This window comes from Oxyura jamaicensis, chromosome 12 (assembly GCF_011077185.1).
Source record: "Oxyura jamaicensis isolate SHBP4307 breed ruddy duck chromosome 12, BPBGC_Ojam_1.0, whole genome shotgun sequence".
NCBI lineage: Eukaryota > Metazoa > Chordata > Aves > Anseriformes > Anatidae > Oxyura > Oxyura jamaicensis.
The window spans coordinates 4,310,081-4,333,641 of NC_048904.1; the positions used below are offsets into that span (position 1 = coordinate 4,310,081).

Sequence of the window (23,561 nt, forward strand, 5' to 3'; positions counted from 1 at the left end):
TTATTTACTCTTAATAGTTCTAAGTCTTCTTCTTAGCCAAAGAGAGAACAGAGAGAGAGAGAGAAATAGTACTGCCAAAGGTAGCATTGAATTATGTAACAGGCCTTTTTGTTAAAATGCTGAGGACATTACTTTGAAAGGAAATTAACACATATTGCTATATGGCAAGCTAGGTTATAAGCATTCATTTATATTCTTGAATGTTTGTATGCTGCATTCAGAATTGACTTAGATACAGCAAAGCTTACTCATATCATAGAAAGCTATTATATCAAATGTTAAATCAATTATCAAAGAATGCACTAGCTCTTTAGCTAATCAAAGTGGTATAGCAAAGCTCTCCCTTATTGACCTAAAAAACCCAATGCTCTTACTGCCCTAAAACAAGCCACCTGAGCAGGCTTGCCAGCTATCAGATTACATCTATCAGTTCAACAAACCAGCCAATAATATCAGCAGAGTTTGCATTTACCTGATAGGACCAAGTCTTCTTCTAAATAGGTGAAGTCACTTCAAGAATGGAAATGGGACCTTACTGTTTTCTGTACTATATTCACCTTTAGGGTCTATCTTGTTGCGTGCCATCATAATAGTGAACTTTTATGTAAAATAATTAAGCAGTGATAAAATCCTTCAGGAAAATGTCATTTTTTTTGTCATGTTTGGCATGTGATAACTGTGCTTGGAGTAAAGTTTGCTATCTTTCTTTTTAAAATATTTTTATGAATTGTATGTTTATTAGTAATCTGTTACTCCCACATGTTTCTTTGTTTCTAAATGTGTGTTTTTAGGATGGGTTAATAACAGTGATCCGCCTTTAAATGCAGTCTGTACGCAGTAACCCAGTCAGCGTTTATTGGCATAGAATACAAATTTGAGTCAAAATTCAGTTTCATGGTACTAGCCTGGTAGTTTCCTTTTGGAGAAGTCATTGTCATTGTTGTTTTCAGGGGACTGAGATAAAAGTCAGGGAAAGGTCAGTGGGTTTATGGAAGGAAGGTGGGAAACAGCAGTGGGACTTTGGGTGAGAGAAGCAGGAGGGATTGGTAAAACTTGTGGAGGTTAGGGTAGAAAAAGGAGAGTTCACAGGGTGGATAAGAAGAGTTCACAGGATTTCTGGTGGCTGAGAAAGATTTCAGGGATCTGTAGATGTGTGACAGGTTCTCCTTTTTCTGCACCACCTTCCTGTGACCCTGGCTTCACCTTCTATTTCTCTGGACCACTTATTCTCTTTGCTGCTCTGTCTTCCCTCTCCTGCATGCCATGTTGTATTCTTTGTCTTTCTGTGGAAAAAATGGGGATGCTTATCCTTATAAGCCAAGTCATTTTATGACTTGGAGAAGTCTCTATGACAACTTCTAGACTACTCTTTGTAGCACTCTGCTCTTCTGATTGTCTAGATTAGGGATTTTTTGGAGCACAAATGAGTTCCCATATAGCCAATAAATTCAGTTTCTTTCACAGAAGAACAGTAGACAGAGCCAGGGCTGAAACCTTTCTGAGTTTACTTGAAGCATGTGCCCAGATTCAGCAATTCAGTGCTCCCAGAAATTATAATAAAGACATATTGTCATGTGTGCTCTTTTTCCCAGTACATTAGTTGGCTTTATATAAATAGTATTTTTAGTGTAAGAGAGAAAATTAATACATTTCCAAAAGAAAAGAACAAAACTTTTTCTTAGCAGTACTTCAGAATACAATCTGAGCAATTGAGGGTTAAATGCAGAGCAGCACTGTGGCTAGAGAAGGAAAGGAAAACAATATCCAAAGCATGAGAACACTGCTGTCTTTCTTAACCCTCAGCCAAGTGGTATGTAGCATTTATACATGAAAAAATGTGACTGTTAGCTGCTAAGTGTCTCCTCTCCCCCCACCTTTTTTTTTTTTTTTTTTTTTTTTTTTAAGTGCCCTAACTATTCATTTTGCAATAACGTATCTATGCAATGAGAGTCATAGACTGGAGCCCTCTGGCACAAATAGTCCACATTCTGATTCCAAGAATGTAAAATTCAGATAGTTTCATTATCCAAGTGGACAAACTTTAATCTGTGGATGTAACATTAGAATCTGTCTCAGTGCCACTGACAACTTCCAGTGTTGCATTTCTTCATGCTTCTTTATAGAGACTTGTGTCTTCATAGGCAAAACTTAGTTCTTTTTTAGAAATTTGTTTATAAATGATGGAGAGTGCAGGTATGGTTTCATACAATCTGGAGCAGGCAAAAAATGCAAATGTAGAAATCAATTCTTGAATATAAGCACTACTAACTCCCTGCTAAGTGAACTGGTGGCGAAAGTCAATTAAAGCATTCTTTCAAGCCCTGGGGGAAATGGCAAAACCATACCTCACCCCTGCCCCTCATAACCATGCTCGTGCCACAGGTTCTTTGTTGCTGTGGCTGACCAGGAAGAAATAGCAGGTGAAACACTCATTTTAAAAATGTTTCCTGGGACGTTTACGTTGTCAAGGCAGAGAGAAGGACCTTGTCCTTCCGCTTCTTGATAGCACTGGACATGCTTCACATTGTGGAAGCCATGTCGCTAGTTTATGAAAGAATTTGGCATGCACCTTGAAAATAATAATAATAAACTCCCCTGAACTACTTTAAAAATACCCACAGTAGCATTTCAAAATTAGTTTTATTTTTAAGAGTTACTGTTGCATCCCGGGAACTTGAAAACCATATTTTCTATTAGCAAAACATTTCCCATACCATTTTACGTTCACTGAAGTAATAACTTCACAAACCACAGTTAAGCTTCCCTCTTGGGGACAACACACTTATTTTTTATACTGAAAATAATGAAAGTTCTAAAAAAGCCACAGAGAAATTATTTTCCCAGTCATGCTTGCAATTCTTTACCCTTAGAATTACATAAGTCTCTATGTTATGACATTTAATTCCTGTTTCTACTCAACTTTGCCAAAGCGAGGCAGCAAAGAATCTTCATTATGTCTTTTTGTCCAAACATTCACAAATAAGTATTTCCACATGAGTTGGTATGTTAATTTTAAAGTTCAGAGGGATTTTCTTCTATAACCTATGCAAGAGAGCAGTATTGTGATATGCTTAATGCTATCTGCTTACCTACTATAAAGGCAATCACAGAACCATACACAATTGCATACAGTTTTGCAAGCTAAGACTACAACATACAGTAAATGGAAATGCTGCTTACACAGTTCACAGATGGGAGGGCATATTCACCTCTGGATGGTGGAGAGGTCAGACAGTGCATAGTACACAGGAATCACAGCTATACACACTACTATGATGAGAGGCCAGCTGAATGAGCATGCTGAGAAACACTACACTCCTACTTACCACACATTGGAATCTATGCCCAGATGTGGGTATCCTAAGGGAGGAGGAGGACAGTTTTTTTTAAACCAGTACAGCATATGGCCCATTCATTCAAATATGTTGTGCTCTAGTATGAGGAAGTGTTAACTTAGTGATGTTAACTGCCCTGGAAAAGCATTCTCTGCATCAAATTCAAGTTGCTGTTATTCACAAACTTTTGGTAAATTCTCTATTTCATTTTTCATAACTAAGTTAAGTTTTTGACTTACAGGAAAAGGATATTAAACTACAGTATGGAACAGAACCTTTCCAGAAAATAAGACCACGACCTGAAAAATAACAATTACACTAGGACTATGTTCATGAAGAACAACTGACAACATAATGAGCAAGAATAATGGAGAGTAAAACCAACTCATTCATTATATTATGTACTATATTGCTAAATGCAGATCTCTACCTATCTGATTTTTATATTCAATCTCCAATTATATACGTAGCCTGCTAAACACAGAGGCAATCTTTCTGATACATATTTCTAAACTGCCTGGTGTAGAGAAATAAAAGAGTGTAGAAGTTACAGCATCACGTTAAGTAAACATATATATGCTTCGTATTATTTTTGAGAAGAAACATTGTTTTAAAACATGCCACATACACTTACCATTGTGTGACATTCCAACAGCAAGGCATTTCTGAAATCTGCAGTACTGACATTTATTTCTGCTTTTTTTATGGATGCGACAATTAAGATCACACCTGTCATAAATTAGCTTTAATCTGATGGTTCTTCGAAAAAAGCCCTGTAGCAAACACAAAACATGTAAAAGGAGAGAAGAAACATTGCCAGTGTCACTGTCTTACTTCTGTAAACATACAAACATGTTTCTATATAAACACTGAGCCTAAATTTGTTTTAGATAGGTGATGCTATGATCACACCATCTGCGTAGCAGCATGTTCCTGATCTGAATTTATTAGCTATTTTCAAATCATTTTGATAGAAAAAGTGTCTCAAAAAGCTATGGAAGCTAATAGGGATCTATTGGTTTGAAAGGATCCTGGGAGTTGAGAGCACTATAGAAGTACTGAGCATGAAGAATACCATGCCAATGGAAGCAAGGCTTGATTTGTTCAGTTGCTCATGAAACTATTTGCTATAAAGTGAACATAACATTTAAAAAATTTAAAGTCACTATGTAGGAAAACAAAGTAGTTCACAATGTAGGAAAAGTGTTATAAATGACCACAAACCAAAAATTCTGCAAAGAGCAGTTTGATCTCAAGTATATAAGAAGGTTATGGGCTTGCTACTTATTTAGATTGTCTTTCCCACATGTTTTTTTTATTCTATTTTAATTATTTGTTTTCCTTTTTGAGCTTGAGTGCTTACAGAGAATTTATTTTCCTTTATTTATTCTATTTCTTTTTGTTTGCACAATGCTAAATTAATTTTCCAATATAAATTTCTGTGTTCTATCTTCTAGGTTCTATTATTTTCTAGTTTGTTCCCACTGTTTGGATTTTACAGGTTTGCAAAGTTCATGGGCTCATAAAAAATACAAAAACTTGCTGCCAAACTCATGGTAATTATTACTCAAGTCTTATGAAGACAGAGACCATTATGTAAATTCAGAGTTCTGTCTTTTGACAGTCTACAGGTGCTTTCTGAGATCAATGATAAGTAGCTAATAAAATTTATCTGAATTTATCATAATTAGTTCCCTGTAACAGCTACTTTATCCTCATAGAATAATACTAACAATAAAAACAATATTGACTCTTACTTATATAGTTCAGTGCAATGTAAGTAATCAACAACATACTTACTGCTTTAAGTATGTTCATCAATCAGTGCTATAATTTTTAGTTAAGGTCTGCACTGGATCTTTACTATCAAGAGATTGAAAATAAGGATGATGTGAATTTAAACTCAATGAATTGTTACTAATTCCTATCTCCAGTGTTTCTTTTCTCATTCTTGAGGATGGTCAATTCTTATACTTTCATTCATTTTCCTTTATTTGTTAAAGACACTAAATATCAGTGACATCAAAAGTAGTCAATGGTGTTTTAAAGCAGAAAGCCACTTTCTTTAATATCATTAGACCTTTCTGCAGTCACCTAGAAATGTGTAAATTGAGTAAAGAAAATCTAATCAATCAGATTCTATTAATAATAGAATCTGAATTTCAAATTGCTTGGAGTATTGAGCTTTGGAATTCAGCATGAGTCTACTTTTGCTGCATTTTATGAATTCAAATTCTACAAGTGATCTCCAAGACAGCAAGAATGAAATATAATTGCATAACTGACAAAAGTAGAAGAAATGCACAATAAAAATCAAATAGATCAGTAATATAATTAATAAAAAAGAAATATTTTAGTCTCTCACTTATTAAATTATAAAGTATTTACATTGTATATGGAACAATTTAATTTTAAAAAGATTTAAAACTCTTTTTAAAAAAACATAGTCCTCAAATTTTACCAAATGATTATTTAGATGAAAATTGTATCAAATCTTACTTCAGAGAAAACACATTTGTGACTACCTACCTTACAACCTTCACATGCATGCACACCATAATGAAATCCAGAGGCCTTGTCCCCACACACACGACATTCAATAGCCATAAGGGAGTTGGAAGACTCCTCATGAGGTTTATTGTACAACTGAACTTTTTCTGAAAAATAGGGTGGGGAAGGAGGCTCCATTTTGATTGCACCTGCATATAAAGGAGATTTAAATGATAAAGTATAATTAAATAAATAGTAGAACCAGCAAGGAATCATCACAAGCAATCACAGTAAACATAGATTCATAGGTGTGCTTCATAATACAAAATGACAGGTAGTAAACAAAGGATGTAAAGTAAGCTAAGCTGTAAGCAGATATTTCACTGGTAGTACATAGGGTGAAAAACCTTGAAGAGGCAGATTCTGATGGAGAAACCATGTTACGGATGCAGTTTTCAGAACCGTAGAGTGGAGTGATTTCAAGATAGAGATATTCAAAATTTATATATGAAAACCTTATACTCAAAAGTCCTTATGGCTTTTCCCAGTATCTAATTACATTGTATTACTTTAAGGTGTTCAGTACCACTGCAGGGAGAAGAACTAATCTCTTAAAAGTAGTCTAAATATCTAACAGACCCACATTTAAAAATTTGGATATTTAAAGAAATAAATCACTCTCCTGGGAACACTCTGCCACTTTGGATGCAGCCTAGAGATTAATTTTCTCTTCTGAAAATTTCTAATTATTGAGACAGCACTTTGTAATATTAAACGAGTTCAAACATCCAAACATGGTATTTTTAAATCTGTCATGACTGGTCACAGAAGAAAGTTGTGACATTTGACACTATAATATTACATCAGATCACAGCTCAGAAATTTCATAACATACATAAGTATTATAAAAGGTGAATGTTTTGTTTTCTAGCTGGCTAAACAAAATAGACTAGAAAGTTTTCTTTCCTATAGAAACTGGGAAGAAAAGAAAGCACAAAATTATCTAAGTAAAGATCAAGATGATTTGTTGTACCTAAACTCTACTGGACTCTCTAGTTTGTTATTAAAATGTTATGGAAATTTCTAATCAAACAAAAGAAAAATAAGTTATTAGCTGTAAAAATGTCTTTCAATTCACTTCATAAATAACCCAGAGGTATACAGCACCTGCTTCTCTCTTACCACCAAAACTAAATACCACAATTTTCCTATCAAGAATTCCCTGAAATAATTCTTGTATAGATTTCTACAAACAAAAGTGATGTCAGTGGATCTTTAAAAAAGTTCCAGGCACAGCAACCTGAAATCTTACCATCAGTAGGAATGCAGTAGTAACTTGTTTAAGAATAGGCCACTTCCTTTCTTAAGGAAGTGTATTTTTTTACATAACTGGGGAAAGAGGGGCTTTTTTTCATAGCATATAAATAATACTAGCTCACAAAGCTTCAAGGTTATGTCTGCATTAGGAACACTGATAAATGTAGCCAATATTTCTATTCCATCAGCTTCTTACCTTGTTCAGTATTCAAAAGCTGCATGTATTATTAATTAATATGCTGCGTATGGTGTTGTTTTTTTTTTAATATCCAAGATATTTATTTTGCATTGATTTTAATATAGACAATTTACACACAAGAGATATGAATAGGAAACTGAAGGTTTCGTAAAAAAGAGTGGAATTCATGTGATTAATAAAAAGTGTTTACAATCATTTTAGATATATGATAGCTTGCCTAATCTCTAGCTGCTGCTCTGAAAGGGTGAATGTGCACTATGTGTATTCCATCTTTTCTACCAGTCCCGTCAGAATATTTTTTGGAAATCTTTTTGTTGACACAGGGTTTCTCCATCTGGGCATATTAATTCATCTAATTTCTGCTGTTGGCAGCGTATTTTCAAGAGCATGAAGCAAATGTGAACATGAAGAAATATTGGAAAATAAAGAGCATACTTTGGCAATCCTGGAGCTTGATATCATATTTATAATCAATGCTTGTCTGATCAGTTCTTGCAAGAGGAATATCTTCATAGTGTGGTGAAGAAATGCTTGAAAAATCAACAGTGGTAAATGGTTTTATGTCAAAGGAATGTGTGTGATCATCCATCGCAGACAGATCCACTGGGCTAATTCCAAAATTAATGGGCCAAAACGGCATTTCTGTGTCAACCATTGTAATGCCTGAAAGCAAGAAAAGAAACAAACATTTTAAAAGAAGCTAGTTATTTCTGTATTGAGTTTGGGCCCAAGCGGAGGCCCCATTGTCTCATATCCGAAGTGTTGAGATGGAAAATCACAATCAGGTATAGGTTTTAGGCAAAAGTCTAGTCCCCATCCATCTTTTTGCTTGACTTTGTCATCATATAGTGCATTAGTCTGTTTAGAAATATTGCACAGATAACACTGGGCAGTTAACCCCCTTTGAGGTTCTTCTCAGAAAGGCTCTAATATCATATGTCATAAGAAAAAATGAGATTTGTTGGGATCCAAAGCTTAGGCTACTCTTAGAACAGAATGGCTTGTCATAGGTATGCTACTAGAGTGATCTGATCTGCACTTCAAAAGGCAGCAGAGACAACTCGTGGGTTCAAAGAACAATGGTAGTCAGATTCACAAAAAATTGACAAAAACATACATAGAAAAAATAATAATCTAAACAATTCTAGATGGCCAGATGAAATTCAATTCCATTTTAATAGCTTAATTTTGTACATTTATGTACTTTAGTAGGCATAGTACTTTAGTAGGCATTCAAGTTATTAAAAAAATTATTGTGTGAAATGAAAATACAACTGGAAACAATTTTCACCATTTTTACACATATGGATTACACCGACTTCAATTTCATCTCTCTAACATGAAAATGAACAGTTAGAAATCTTAGACAATTGATTTTTTGCTTTGGCAAATTTTCATCATCTTTCTTCCTAAGATGTGTGAAAATCTTAAAGCTTTTTATACTAAGAAAAAAAAATGTAGTTAGCATTAAATAATGATGCTTTTACTCCAAAGAATCAGAAATACCTGAAATCTTTAGCTGGGCAAGTATGTGTTATCCCAGAATCTTAAACCTAAGGCTCAAGGAAAAATATTTTAGAACTTTCTGAATCCCATATGTATTTATGCAGTTCTTGAAAGCAGTAAACATATAAAAAGCTCTAATCTGTAAAAATCTTCATTAAATTGAGTAAATTTAGATTGGGATATAAAATGCTTATCTGAGCCCTCTTCTGACAGTTGGCTGAACCGGAATCCTTGATTTAGGCATATTTCAACTATGAAAAACTTTGTATTCCAGTGAATGTTTCATAACTAGCGTCCGTCTTTAATTTTCCATGACTTATAAAAAGGACATTTTAATCTAAAAATAGAATAGAATAGAATAGAATAGAATAGAATAGAATAGAATAGAATAGAATAGAATAGACAATATGGAACTGAAATAACTTGGTCACTTTGGCTGTTTAATTTGGACTTCAGACCCATCAAGTAAGTGGCTTTTAACCTCTAGATAACAGAAACTTCTTTGATTTGATCTACTTTGTATTAATCAAAACTACTCTGTCACAGTGCCAAATCTGTTGTTGCAAAATGAGTATAATGGAGCAAACCTGCTCTATTTGAGATGATCCCTTATTTTGAGAGGGCTATAAATATGTGCCACAGTGACTGTCCTCCCCTATCTACTGTGCTAAGCGCTAAGGTAGCAATGTCTGGACATGGAATTAGTTCTTTCCCCAGAAAAGCCACTATCATTCTTTCCCCTTTTAGGGCTTGCAGAACAACCTTGAACGCTGATATCAGCTGCTGTAAGATGTTTCTTGTTCTTAAGTTTCAGATAAGAAATTCCCACTGCAGTGTTAACGGAAGTGTTGCTACTATATTACACACTCCACAACACACGTTACCTCTAGTAGAGCAAAACGGGAACCTATGGCTCCTTTAAACAGCCATGCCTATCACTACGTCCCTAGTAACATAGAGTTCTGTAAAGCAGATGGTGTTTAAGGGTAAACTTTTGGCTAGGTTAGCCTCACACTCAGCCAACTGTCTACCTGTCCAAAGGTTTCAGCCATTGGATAGGATATACAGATCCATATGTTATTTTTAATGAAATAAGACCTTCCTACTAGCAACTGACAGAATTTCTAACTGCCACAAGTGGAAATTATCTTGTAATAATTCAGTAGAGGTTGCCAGAGTATCTTGGTGTTATACGTTTGGAAGATACAGTATCTTCCAAATAGTCAACCTTTCTGTAAGCACGAGATGTAAGTCCCTGACCATTAATACTGGGAACCATCCTTAAACAGATCTCAGAATAAAGCAGTAAGATATATTAAACTTCTTAGGAGCCCCTTCATGTAATTAACCAGACCAACCCTAAAAAAAAAAAAAAAAAAAAAAACTACAACAAAAATCAATCAAACAAAAACAACCTACAGACATCTACGCTTCAAAGACTGGCTTAAATCTCTTTAAGCCCTTGACATAAAGACGTATGTTCACATTGTACCTAGAGGGCTACCTCAAGGGTGAAGAAGGCTGCCTACAGGCATGGTCCTGGCTGTAGCCACAGTTCATCCCGTGGAGTTCATGGGACTCAACATGGGCAGGTGCCCCCATGAGGTTATTGTATGGCCAAGAAACAACTGCAGGCAAAGGTGTCATTAGAAGGCAGGGGGATGCTCATACTTAGTGTGGCCCTTGCACAGACCCCTTCCCTGCACTAGAGAAGGGCTGAAGAGGCTTGAGGCTTAAGGCAAATGCAAGCTTCAGTTGCTCACTGAATAGAGATATACTCAATCGCTTGCCACTAATCTCAATTTTTGTATTATACACGAAGCAGATGTTAAAATTAACCGGCTTTCCTGAATCGTCCACTGAAACTCTCTAACAATACTCAGTCTAGAGGGACTAGCACTCTGGATTACCAATTAAAAAAAAAAAAGTTTGCAAACTGCTGTGAACTATAGAGGAAGTTAATGCTCACCTATATTTCACCTTATAACACGGCGAATGATTGTGATGTGTTGGAGAATTCGATTACGTTTAACTTATGATTAATTGTAAGAAAATTCCGAATCATTTTAACACAGTGTGTATGGAATTCACTGTGCACAGATGTCCTATAGCTTAAAAAGACTCAGATAAGCATGTAAGTGCAGGCATCTGGCTTGCTGCAAAAGCTATGAAGGTACGTTAACTCCTCAGCTGCAATCTTCTGGTTACACAGTTAGTACAGCTAGCTTGTTTCAGCAAAGTCTAACAATAAAGCCAGAGAAGTTTCACTGTAAAAGTATTTCTAGCCTTGACCTGTGATGTTTTGGATTTTTATGAACTTTTAGAGGCAGCACATTAAAAAACAAACAAACAAACAAGCAAAAAAACCTGTTATTTTAACAGTTGCTTAATTCAAGGGACTGTTTCCTGCATTCTTGTTTTTCCTAACTGATTGTTATTATTTTTTTAACTGTGCATCTGTTCTCATCACACACATTCTGTATGCTAGGAATAGAGGAAGTAAAAATGACAATATTACACTGAAGTAAAGAACTACCAATATTAAAAATATTCTACGATTCTGTGATGCTATATACTCAGAGGCATGGAAGAGAACTGCTACTACAGGTCACACAGTAATCCCATTTTATGTTACTCATATTTGCATTCTAAGGTAATAAAATCCTCCATCAGCAGAGACTTACAATACCTTGAATAAAAGCCCATAAACTGCACCCTTTCCCCAGGTTAACATCCCCTGACCAGTAATATCAGTTCTTCAGGCAAATAAAAGGGCTTTGTTAAATAATTCCATACAAAAAATGTATACTTTAAGTTTTCAAAAATTATTATGTTGTCTATGCTATAATTTTGTTTACGATGTCCACTCAGGTACCTAACAACTGTGCTGTAAATACGAACATAAAACATATATGTAATTATGTGCGCATCTCTCTCTGATGTTTTCCTTTAAAATATATAAGGGTCTAGCATGGTAAAATGCCTTAAAACAAAACAAAACAACAATAAATAAATAAAAAAACACACACACACCATAATTTAAGTAGGCTAAAAAGATTTTAATATGTAAAAATCATTGTCAGCCAACAAAAGATTGTGCCCAAGAGTAGCAGAGATGTGGTTTACACAAAGCCAAATGGACATGCTTCAGCATTTCATCATGAAAAACACCAGAGAGAATGCTGTTGAGATAACGTTACATACGGAGGGATGATACTAGCTGCTATCTCAGGTAACCAGTTTCCAACTATTGTCTACAAGGAAGTAAAAGGCGGCACAGCCCACGAACTCATTGATATTTGTAAGAACTGTCAGCCACAGTGACAGCTTACACTATGGTGCTGACTGTGAGAACTACCAGATCATTCAGTAGAGATTGAACGTTGAATTGATTTCCCATTCATAACGGAGCTTTTCAGTACATTTTTTATATTAGGAAAACATAACATAGAAGAGATTAACATGGTATGAAAAACATCCTGGATCACAGGCTACTCTTTGCCATAAACACTACCTGTGCTCAGTTAACCTGAAAGGCCTGTTGCACTGCATTCTAGGCACGCTTTTTCCAGACAAAACTACCAAAATATGACCCTGGAGGTATTTAGTCAGACAGCCAGAACATGCTAGCCTAATACAAGTTACAGAAAATCAGAAAACAACAACAACAACAAAAAACACACAACAACTAAAGCATCTCAGCTTTGAGAAGTAAATCAAGGCAGTGACATACCATATGGGCAGGTGTAAATATGATCATTTTTACGTGTAAAAATGATCAGGAAAGCCGGTTAATTTTAACATCTGCTTCGTGTATAATACAAAAATTGAGATTAGTGGCAAGCGATTGAGTATATCTCTATTCAGTGAGCATGTAGTTTTTAAAAATTAAAACATATTTCATGGAATAGTTTGAATTTCATCTCACATATAAATGTCATACAGTTTGTCAAGTAAACTCATCTACAAGTGTTGCAAAACTTAATGGGAATATTGCTAATTAATTTAATTAAAACAGCCTCAGATCATCTCTGAAAAACGTCACATATAAGTTGTCTAAGATCACGTAACCATTCATAGATTTTAAGAAAAAAGTAGAGATAGTGAAGAGTAAGCTTCATACCCCTGTAAATATTTCATTTATTTATCTATGTAACAATGAAACATTTCACGTGTGTGCCTTGCCAAGACGCAGCTACCATAACTGATGGTACCACATCCAATGAGTTAAAGAGCTTCATTAATCTTTTATAAGGGAAATGCTGCAAAGGTCTCTAAGAGGAGAAAGGACAGTCTTGCAATAAGGCAATTGCACCCCCCTTTCAATAACCCAGGTTTTTTCATTGCCTCTGACACAGAAATTGTATTTGGCAATGCATAAGTATCTTAAGCCAACATTTTCATCAGTGCTGTTTTCAGGTCCTGAATGTGAGGCATATGGTCTGATTTTGTGACACACTGTGTTCAAACAGTAATTAACTCATGTCTCTGGAAGGTGAAATGGTGACCAATTCTAGTAAGGTAGTTCTGTTTATTTAGGGAAAGTTGTGGCCTCTTATTACAGCTACTTCGTCCTGGAAGAAAAAAAAAAAAAACACAACAAAAATGCTCCTGTTTATGCTCTTTGCCTCAGTTCTCCACTTGTCCAGTGAAAGAAGGATACTGGCTTTTCTTCTTATTCTGTGTAAGAATCAATCTGCAACCTCTTTCAGCAGGGATGGTATTGCTCTACATGTTTTTAATATTCCTAATTATGCCTGAGTGCAATCAGGTTTTAAGTTTAATCTGAGCCTTTGGGAGATGCATTCTTTTCATGAGTAAAGAAGCTATTTTTCATGCAAAGTACCTGTAACTATAATAGACTTTACTTAATAGGCAACATTTGTACAAAATAAAGGCACTATTTATCCAAATGATTTTGGCTAAACCAAAGTATGTACATTTTTTTTTCTGTACTGTAAACAATGACTCAAAGCTCTTGAACATATTCCGTTTAATACATTAAAGCAACTACTCCAGTGTGGTCTGCAGGTTCTCACATCGAACGCACACTCCACCGTGTAGGACCCGTACTCCTTTGTGCTCTGTTGCTGCGGAGTCAGCAGAGGGAGCACAACATAACTAAAAAAGCTCTTTCCAAGAACTCCGCTGACACAATCGGTGATGCTCTTAAACAAACAAACAAGCAAAAGAGTACATAAAGAGCCTTGTTGGCTGATCCCCCCAACTCAATGTTTGACAAAACATTTTTGCCAAACTCAGTAGGCTTCAAACTGTGGTAAGAAAAACAAACTAACAGCAAAAAGCCATAAAGACTTGTTTTAAAAATCCCATTATAGAGTTTTGTAATGTTATGTTCTCATTACCAAGAAGTGGAGAGAAATAGGATTTTTTTTCTTTTTATCCATGGACATTGGGCTGAAACTGATTCATTTATGCTAAGAACCGTGCCCTGAACTGCAATACATTTATAGGACCTAAAACAGTTCAAAGCAGTCTTTTACCAAGCACATGGCAAGTTAGAAATGGCTATGACTGAGGAAAATAGAGCCAGGCTTACTTCAGTAACTGACAGAATAATTGTTGTTAAATTTCTGTATTATAAATCCAACCAGTTTTCTTTGAAAACTCAGTATTATCCTTGGCATTCCTGCCGTAGGACTGTGTATTGTAGCAGCAACGAAAACACTTCTGCATGAGCCTTGGACACCACTTCTGCTCGTACTGCTGTCTCACTTGACCTCCAATTTTTCTTCTAAGCATGAACTTAGCAAAACTATTTACAGGAATGGAAACTAAGATCACTGCAGAACAAAAGAACGAGGCTTATATGAATCTGTTGCAATTAGAGAAAGCCAAACTAAAGCTAGAAGTTACAACAACAAAAATAAAAGCATGCTTCATCCCCACTTCTTAATTTATCTGTAAGAACAAAGACAATATCTAGTGTCCTCTAGCAAAAGTTGAGTTAAAACAGCTCCACGATAACAAGTGCCTTAGTGAAGCAGTAAGCTCTTAGATGATGTGGTGCACTACTTTTAATTCAGCCCTGACTCCAAGCACAAGATATTTTCTTCTCTCTTCCTCAGATGCAGCCCTCAAGCCACCTAAACATAGCTCAAAAATGCACGCCTGTTAGAAAAGATAACTGACAATACAACAAGGATGCAGCAGAAACAGCATACTTTTGAAAGAACGGGATAAGCATTCTGTGTAAAAGCAAGTCCAGAGGTTCTAGACAAAACAGTTTTGTCGCACCTTTGTGCTGAGGAGGGGGGATGTATCACCAGTGAGGCAGAGCGCAGCCAACAAGCACACTTCAAGGGTTAATCACTAAACGGGAGGATATGAGCTTATGAAAGTCTCCTTTTACAGTCTGCTGTACTAACCTGAAGAACATGCGCAGGACCAAAACTCTGATAGCAAAGAGCTGGGGCTGAGGGGAATGTTGAAGGTGTGACAAAAACACAGATACTGCCAGAAATGCCTTGAAACACTGCCACCAGACACAGGTTTCTGTCACATCACCCCAGTGCAAACCATGGATGTGGATAGCTTAACAAACTGGTTCAGAAATCCAAGTGCTGCACTGTCCAAGGGCTGCAGAGAACAGCGACGCTCAGATCCTCCAAAAAGACGGATAAAAATTGGTGGTGAGGGGGGGCCGTGCATCCACCTCTCACCAAGGCTGCACAGTACAACATCAGAAGAGACTCAAGAAAAGTCTGAACACGTAAGAAGTCTCAACACGTAAAAAAAGTCTGAACACATAAATCAGTAGGAGGTGCATTTTATTCCTGTAGCCGAATTATAGCTACAAACTCTAATCACTTAAAAGTACAGCCCATAAAATCTATTACAATGTTTAGCAGGGATTAGCTAACAGGAACAGAAAAAAAAGCCCATTCAGGGAATAATAGACCTGTTTAATTTAAATATATTTTCTATTCTGTGCCTATAGCATTTACATAAAATGGCAAATGGCCTGGGCTCTCGCTCCAAATAACTGCATTTTATATTCTCGAAGCAACATAAACCATTGTAAATACAAATGCAAATGAGAAACAATCTCAAAAAATGCCACAGGCTACTCAGATACAGTACAAATTCTACAATCTTACTTTAATTACTTAATGGAGGTTTTTCTTTTTTTTTTTTTTTTTTTCTTTTTTTGTATTCTGATACTGGATAGATATTGATGACACTGAATTATTTCAGGATATAAAAGAAACTAGCAGTTTAAATAGAAATTGAGAATATTGAACAAGGGAAGATAAATGAATAAGAAATACTGATTTATATCTCTGAAAAGCTGTACAGACAGATAGCTCAGCTTTAAGAGGAAGAGCACTTCAAGATCACAGAGAACATAACTACAAAATTCTGGAAGTGACACAGTGCTGGGCTCCCAGTGGTAAAAGACTACAATAGAAATGGAAGCTTTCTGCTACTGTCACAAGTCTGGCAGAACACTGAGCTGTTGAGATAATTTCTACACTGTTAACTCCGATTCAGCGTTTGTGAGAACAGACCCTCAATTTGTTCTTAGAAATACTTGAACAAAAAAACTACAGTCGTCTAGTTAGAGGCAGCTGCAACCTGTGCTTTGCGAGGTGCCATGTATTGCACTAAAATTAATCTCAATGAAAAACTTGACTTCCAATGCTTTTTTGTTTGAAAATGTCTTTAAAATATCTCGCCTTCTTGAAAATATGATTATTTCATTCTGTTGAACAAGAAGAAAAAAGACAAGAAACAGAAGCACAAAACTGTGAAAAATAAGATATCTGGTTGTTGAAAGAAAAATCAGAATAAATGTGTACAGAATTCTAAGGAGTAGAGATCGTGTATCAGTATTTATAACAAGCCTAATTGCATTAGGAGGGCTCAAATCTGGGTAATTTTGGTTTTGAATGATTTGATGAAATCAGAAACAAACAACATGCCTTTAACTTGCACTGGCAATATTGTAAAACTATCTCATGACATAAAATGTAGGCGTTACTCTCTATGAATCATTGTAGTTTAAAAAGGATACTGATAGATTGGCAGTGAATCACGTTCAATTTTGTAATCAGAAAGAGCTGGCTTCTTAAGGGAGACCTTTGCCCCCTTTGGCAAAGCGGACTAACTGAATGTGCCAAGCTACTAAGGAGTAGGCCTTCTCTTCTCATGTAAGTGGCCTCATAAAACTGAAGTAAGTCATTGATTTTAAAATATACAAAAAAGTGCAAGCTTTATCAACTAGAATGTCGCCAACACAGATCAATTGACGGGAGCATTAACATTGTCAGAACTGTACTTGGCTCAAAGACTGCACATTTTATAGCTGGCATTTATTTATTATACTGGGTAGACTTGGTATTACTCAGAGATCTAGTAAAAGTTTTACTAACTGCAGGAAATTCATATAATTCAAAGACTTTATATTTGTGCAGCTTAAACCTACACCAATTTTTTAGTTCTGTTCTTGTTTTGCCACCAAAGCAATATGAGAGAACAGTCTGCTTCCAAATTCTTTGAACCACAATTCTTGCTGTGCTAAGTAAGATGACTGAAGACCGTACTCCAGATGTCTTTCTCCTTATCCCAATGATCTACAATAATATAAATTTAAAAATCAAATGCTCTGTCACAAAATAGATGCGTTATCCTGATTTCTCATACATTGATTGGAACTACACATTTTTATTAACAGCAAAAAAAAAAAAAAAAAAGATAAATTAGAAATTAACACGGAGTTTAAAAAAAACAACAACAACAAAACAACAACAAAATCTTTTCATTCTGTAGGTTTTCAGCCCGCTTTATAAGTGCATGCTATTAAGATTATTTTAAAAGAAAATTCCACATTCAGAAGCCTTGTATACAGACTTATGCACGACCTGATTAGTGACTGTGCTTTTAGATGCCATCAAGCTGGTTTTGAAGGCAGTAGTAAGTTTTATAGCTTCAACAGAAATTCAGTCTTTAGGCCGCAGTTAAGTGAAGCACTCATTTACATGCTTTGTTTTGAATATTGTGTTATTAGTGTTATTGTGTTATTAGATTTAAACACCTGTTTAAATCTAAAAGATTAGATTGTGTTATTAGATTTAAACACCTGTTTAAAGTTAAGTACTTTTAAAAGCTCAGTTCCTGGCTAAGGGAGGATTTCTTTAGTTAGGGTGTATTATTAAATTATGAACCATACATATGCATATAAACAAATACATCAATGTATGTTGTAATACTGATCCCTAAGGAATTAGATTCTTGCAAAATACTGTATTTTCTATGTAAAATTACTATTTATCACTAACTGCAGTGACAGCACTGTGCCCAGAGTCAATAAAAAACTCACAGCTACCACGAAACACCAGTTTCAGAGCTTAGCCAGCTGCCGACTCCATTTAATAAGGAGACAGCATTGTCCCAACAGATTTTAGTATAGTAGAAAAGCTATCTAGTAAATTTATGCTGTGTTCACACGTGATGCATTATACGAAAATTTGCAAATTCCTCTGTGGCTTCATAAGCCTTTGCCAGGCTAGCAAATATTTAAGCATGTAGTATGGTAAAATATACAAGAGGAGTGTAACCACTGCAGCATTGACAAGACAATCTTATGCTCCAATGTTTAGTTGCTTCCATTAGATCATTATAACTGTGACTTTTAATGTATTTTAATACACAAGTTATGGACCGTATTCTTTAAAAATGGTGCTTGGTCAATAATTATTGTAAAATTTCTTGCTAGACCGGTACCTTAACTGATAAATGTACTCCACTATGGGATTCAAACCCGAATACACAGTTTGTGTATCTTTTTGAAATGTTAATAACTTCAATAGTAATTGTTGTATGTTATGTCCACAATATCCAGTTAATATTTAAGACATCTTAGAATACTTCATACTAATACTGAAGAATTTTTATAATATAAATATTTAATTAATCAAATAAAAATTTCTCAACCCACAGAATAGTAGCAGAGAATTTACTGAGATCTTTGTATGGATGCATAAGACTGTTGGTAAGAAGCCTGGGATTTTCTTTCCTCAGACTTCATCAAGTCAGTGCTTTTTAACGTTCACAAGACGTCTCTGTTTCCAAGAGATGAGATAATAAGGCATACAACTTTAACAGGGTAAAATATACTCATTAATATCCTAAATTCTGTTCCCTGCCATGGCAGAATACTGAATACTCCCACAGGAAGAAAAGGAGGAGGAACAAATGCAACATGAGTTGAAACTCATTCCTTGAATTAAATCCCACTTTTAAAGTTTTTCCTGGCAGTCAGATATGTTGCAAATTATCCATAAAAATGCTTCTCTCATATCAGGAAGAGCTGCTTTCCTCACAAGGCTGTCATTTTCTGAAATACTAAAAACACAAACTGTATTGTACTATGGTAAATCTATTCGTAGGGCTTGTATTTTGATGGAACACAAATATATATATTTATTTATTATGACTTTAAATATTCTAACCTATTGGACAATCACCAAATCCTAAAAGTTAAAAGCACCATGTTCAATACTCATTCACAAATGTAAACATGCTTAATGCTATTTGTGAATTAAATACAACAAATACCCCAGCATGACTGGGAACACACTTTCCTATATATGCACTTTATACATATATATATACATGCAGATATATATTTACATATACATATATATATGTATAATTACATGTAATATCTGATCTATGTCCATGTAAGATAATATTCTGTATAGGTACATATACAGCCACTAAACTCTGTGGTGTTGAGCTAGTTCAAACAATGTACAAACTTTGGAGGGTACATAAATAGTACCAAAGATGACTTTACATGTAGCATTTTTCTCTTCTAAAACAGCCTACCACAAAAATAAGTTTAATTTTCTGTGTGAGTCCAGTAGTTTACACTCCGCTAGGACTAAAGCTTATTTCCCGTAGCTCTTCTGTCAGCCACTGCTAACCTTGGAAGGGCACTACTAGTGATACACACACCACTCTGAAGCAGTATATTGCCCAGTGCAGAACTGAAGGATGCTGCTCCTAACTCCATCATTGCCACTACTCTGACAAGATAAACACCAGGCAAAAGAAAACTGGGTACCTCGTTTTGTATACCAGCGTGCTTTGTAACAGCCCTCAGTAGAAGTACTCTACTAACATAATTCAGTAATAGACATACGTGAACTTTTGTACACCTATCATCTGTTGCACAAATATATCTCTTTGATCTTTTAAATTAGCAGAAAAATTAACCTTCTCAACTGCACAAACTAAGCAGCATATAACCTGCTCTGCCACTTTTCAGCTATAGAGCAATTCCTTGTCATCTGACTGCTGTACTTTTGACCCTCCAAAATATCCCCAACTAAGACATGTTTTAACATGTGATTCAGTAATTACTGTTCTCAATACTGTATGATGCTTATCGCACATGTAGATCAATGTTCTTTGCATCTTATGTACTCCGTCTTTCTACATACTCTTTTTTTCCAGATAGTTTTAAAACTATTGAGGTGACTTCAGACCGTCTACACAAGGTGTGTAGAATCAGGTCATAAGTAGGGTAGACTTGCTTTTGTAACTGATATTGCAACACTGTGCAACATCGTGAGAAATATTTAATGAACGCCAGTGAATTAATTATGAACCATACTCTAAATTTAAGTTACCTTTAACAGTTTCATTTGTGAATCTTTTATTGGACTACATGAAAAGAGCATCACAACAATGTTCCCCTTTCTTGTATTTTAGGGTCAGTGTAAAATACAATGTATTATCACATTGTACTCTGTGTTTTATCCCATATGAAAAATAGGTGGAAACATTCTGAATTAAATTTAAATATATTTAAATTTAAATATAAAGTACTAATTTTAAAGCCCACCTATGACTAAATAATAGCAATTGGAGAAAAAGAATACCAAACTAGCAACTATGAAAACTCAGTTGGCGTTAAATTAGCATCAACTTACTTCCTTTCATATCATTGTATTCCTTACTTTCTACAGAAATTACAGGAATTTGGTTGGAAATTTTCTGTTTGGTATACTCCAGAAAGAGGTCTTCTGGCCTGGAACTTAGAACAAAAGTAACTCCAGAATAGACAAAGAAAACCACTAGAGCCCAGAATCAGTGTTGGGGAACAGATACTACCCAGAAGCCCTAGAACAGCACTATATTGTCTTGAGATCTGAAATGGACAGACTAGATTAAGATCTAAGTTGACAGGGTAACAATTTTCCTAACAAGCTCTAAGTCCTGGACGTCAGCCTATCCACTGGAAAAATCAAATGCTTTCCAGTTATATCATTTCCACTACTACCATCTCTTACTAATAAATAAAACTCACTGTACCACTCAAAAAGAAAATATCATGATACATGCATTTAGATAATGGATCACCAGGATACATGATCAGCCTTTATCCATGGTTATTTAAGCCTTCTGTCGCTGATCCTTCATTAATTTTCTGAGAAATAGCTCCCTCATCACAAGTTTTTCTGAGAATCTGATGTGAGTCTGAGAGTGGCACAGAATGTGAGAGAGATATTTAACTCAATTCCAAATGCAGTTTTCAAGGGACAAACAAAAACAAAAACACCCAAGATACCTTTCTTGTAAGGATACGGAAGTAACATATTAAAAACAGAGTGGGTAAGTTCTGTTTGAACCTGAACAAAGAGACAAATGCTTTTCCTGAAAGTCTCTGATAACTAGACCAAATACATGAGGAAAACAAAAACAAAAACAAAAACAAAAAATGATTTCAGCTTTTCTTTCATTTCAAAACTATTAAAGCACTTCAAAAAGAACTTAAATGTAACCTGGATTATGATGCAAAACTGCAGAATCCTGAGTTTGTTACTGATGCTTAAGCTACCTGTATTCTCTAACAAGAGCTCTTGCAAAGTTCTAATTTTTCAGCATGCATGAAAACTGAAAAAAAATCTTCAATGTTATTTGCTGTTGGGTTATTCTTCCTCTATGTCATTAATGTCTTAAGAATGTGTTGGGTATGACTTGGCACTACTTCTGTCAACCTTTCTGTTTTGAAGTATTGAAATTGCTTTGCTTTCCCAGTGAAGGAACAAACATTTTTACCTGCTAAGGTCTGCACGATTATTTGACACAATTCACTTGCTCCTTCATGTGAACTGTATGCCACTCCTGCGCTTCCTGGACGTGTCACCCAACCAGAAAGCGAGGTATATCAACGTTATTGTTTAAACAAACATATATGCCCGGCAATAAACAGCAGCCACTTTGCAGTTCCATTGTGCAAACTGCTACTGGTCTTTGCCTCAACGAGAAGATATTGTTTTAAAAATTGTGTTTGATGTCATTCTTCAGTTACTGCTATTGGTGATCGCTAAACCAGTGCCTACACAGCAAGTCTCATTCTTGTCACGCTTTGACACACAAAGTTAGCAGAGTTTTGATGTGCATAGTGACTGTATGACTGTACAACTCATTCTAAAAGGAAGATGGAAACTAGTAGTCCTATTTTTAACAAAGAACTTTCAAGAGTTAAAATGACATCATTTTAGGGCAACAAACAGAATGCAGAGTATCCACAGCTAAAAACAGTCTATTTTTAAGAAAAATGCTTTAATGCATACTTTCAGAATAGTGTTTTTTGTGTGTGCGTGTTTTTTTCTTTCTTCAAATTTCTTTGTTTTCAGCTGTGAAGAATCTACCAATGCTCAAGTGAATCAATAGACACTAATTTCACTTTGTATTTTGTACATAAATATTGTGGAGATCACCAAGTGTCTATTGGCTCCAAGCTAGAAAATCACAGTGTGCCCCAGTGGCTTATGTTCACGTGGATTTCAGATTCCATGAAGCTCTGTATACGAGCCTGAGAATTGCCTGTAGATATCCCAGTTCATATAAGCTTACTTGTTCTTTTTATAAATATGAACTGCCATTCCACTTCTATCTTTTACAGCATTTCCTAGTTTCCACTGAGGAGAAAAGCATATAATCAAGTTCTAACTCTGTGGCAGTAGGATTAATAATTATAGGGTTATGCAACATTAACAATAGTGGTACAAGCAGAGCGGCTATGTTAAATTTTAACAGCATTAAAAAAAGAGGGGAAGAAAGAGATTGAGAAAATTTCAGTTCCCTTCTTTGTCACATGTTTTTGGCATCATCTTGTTTTTTTCTGTATTTAATATACTAGAAGAATTCCTTCTGCAAGTAATCTAAGAGGATGACTAACAAATATTCCAGTTTCATGTTATGATAAATAGGTATATCCAGTGTGTACACCCCAATTCAAGACAAAAATGTTTATTTAAGTACTTGTAATGAACTTGCATATTTTTCGAGAATGTTTATTGAGATGGGGTAAGTTAGCATACTGAAGAAAAGTCAAATTAATTAAAGTTTCTGGAAGGTGTTATTTTGAATAATTAGATGCAAATATATTTCTTTAAATATGCATGTCATTTTCACAAACAAAGCACAAATTATACACTGTAATATTACCCATATACTAAGGAATGCTTGATAACTTGATCGTTTTAATTTTAAATCCCCTATTCATCTTTAATTTGGGCAGAGTAACAGTAGTTAACCTTGCAATCAGTTATATTGTCATACTACATTATTCTGTTAAGTAGATTCATTCCTAGGCAAGCAAGTTTAGTGTGAGGAACTCAAAGTTATAACTGACTTTTTGTAATCCCTCAAGCATGTAACAACAAAAAATGATG

General features: G+C 35.2%; 1 protein-coding gene across 1 annotated transcript in view; it reads right to left on the reverse strand.

The window, feature by feature from the left end:
• PPARG (peroxisome proliferator activated receptor gamma) overlaps window positions 1-23,561 on the reverse strand; it is a 60,184-nt gene that overhangs the window by 19,074 nt on the left and 17,549 nt on the right. The window contains exons 2-4 of the mRNA XM_035337873.1: window positions 7,777-8,004; window positions 5,865-6,034; window positions 3,970-4,108 (exon numbers count right to left, since the gene is read on the reverse strand). Coding sequence (XP_035193764.1) covers window positions 3,970-4,108; window positions 5,865-6,034; window positions 7,777-7,996 — 529 coding nt within the window. The 5' untranslated portion in view covers window positions 7,997-8,004. The remainder of the gene's footprint in view (window positions 1-3,969; window positions 4,109-5,864; window positions 6,035-7,776; window positions 8,005-23,561) is intronic.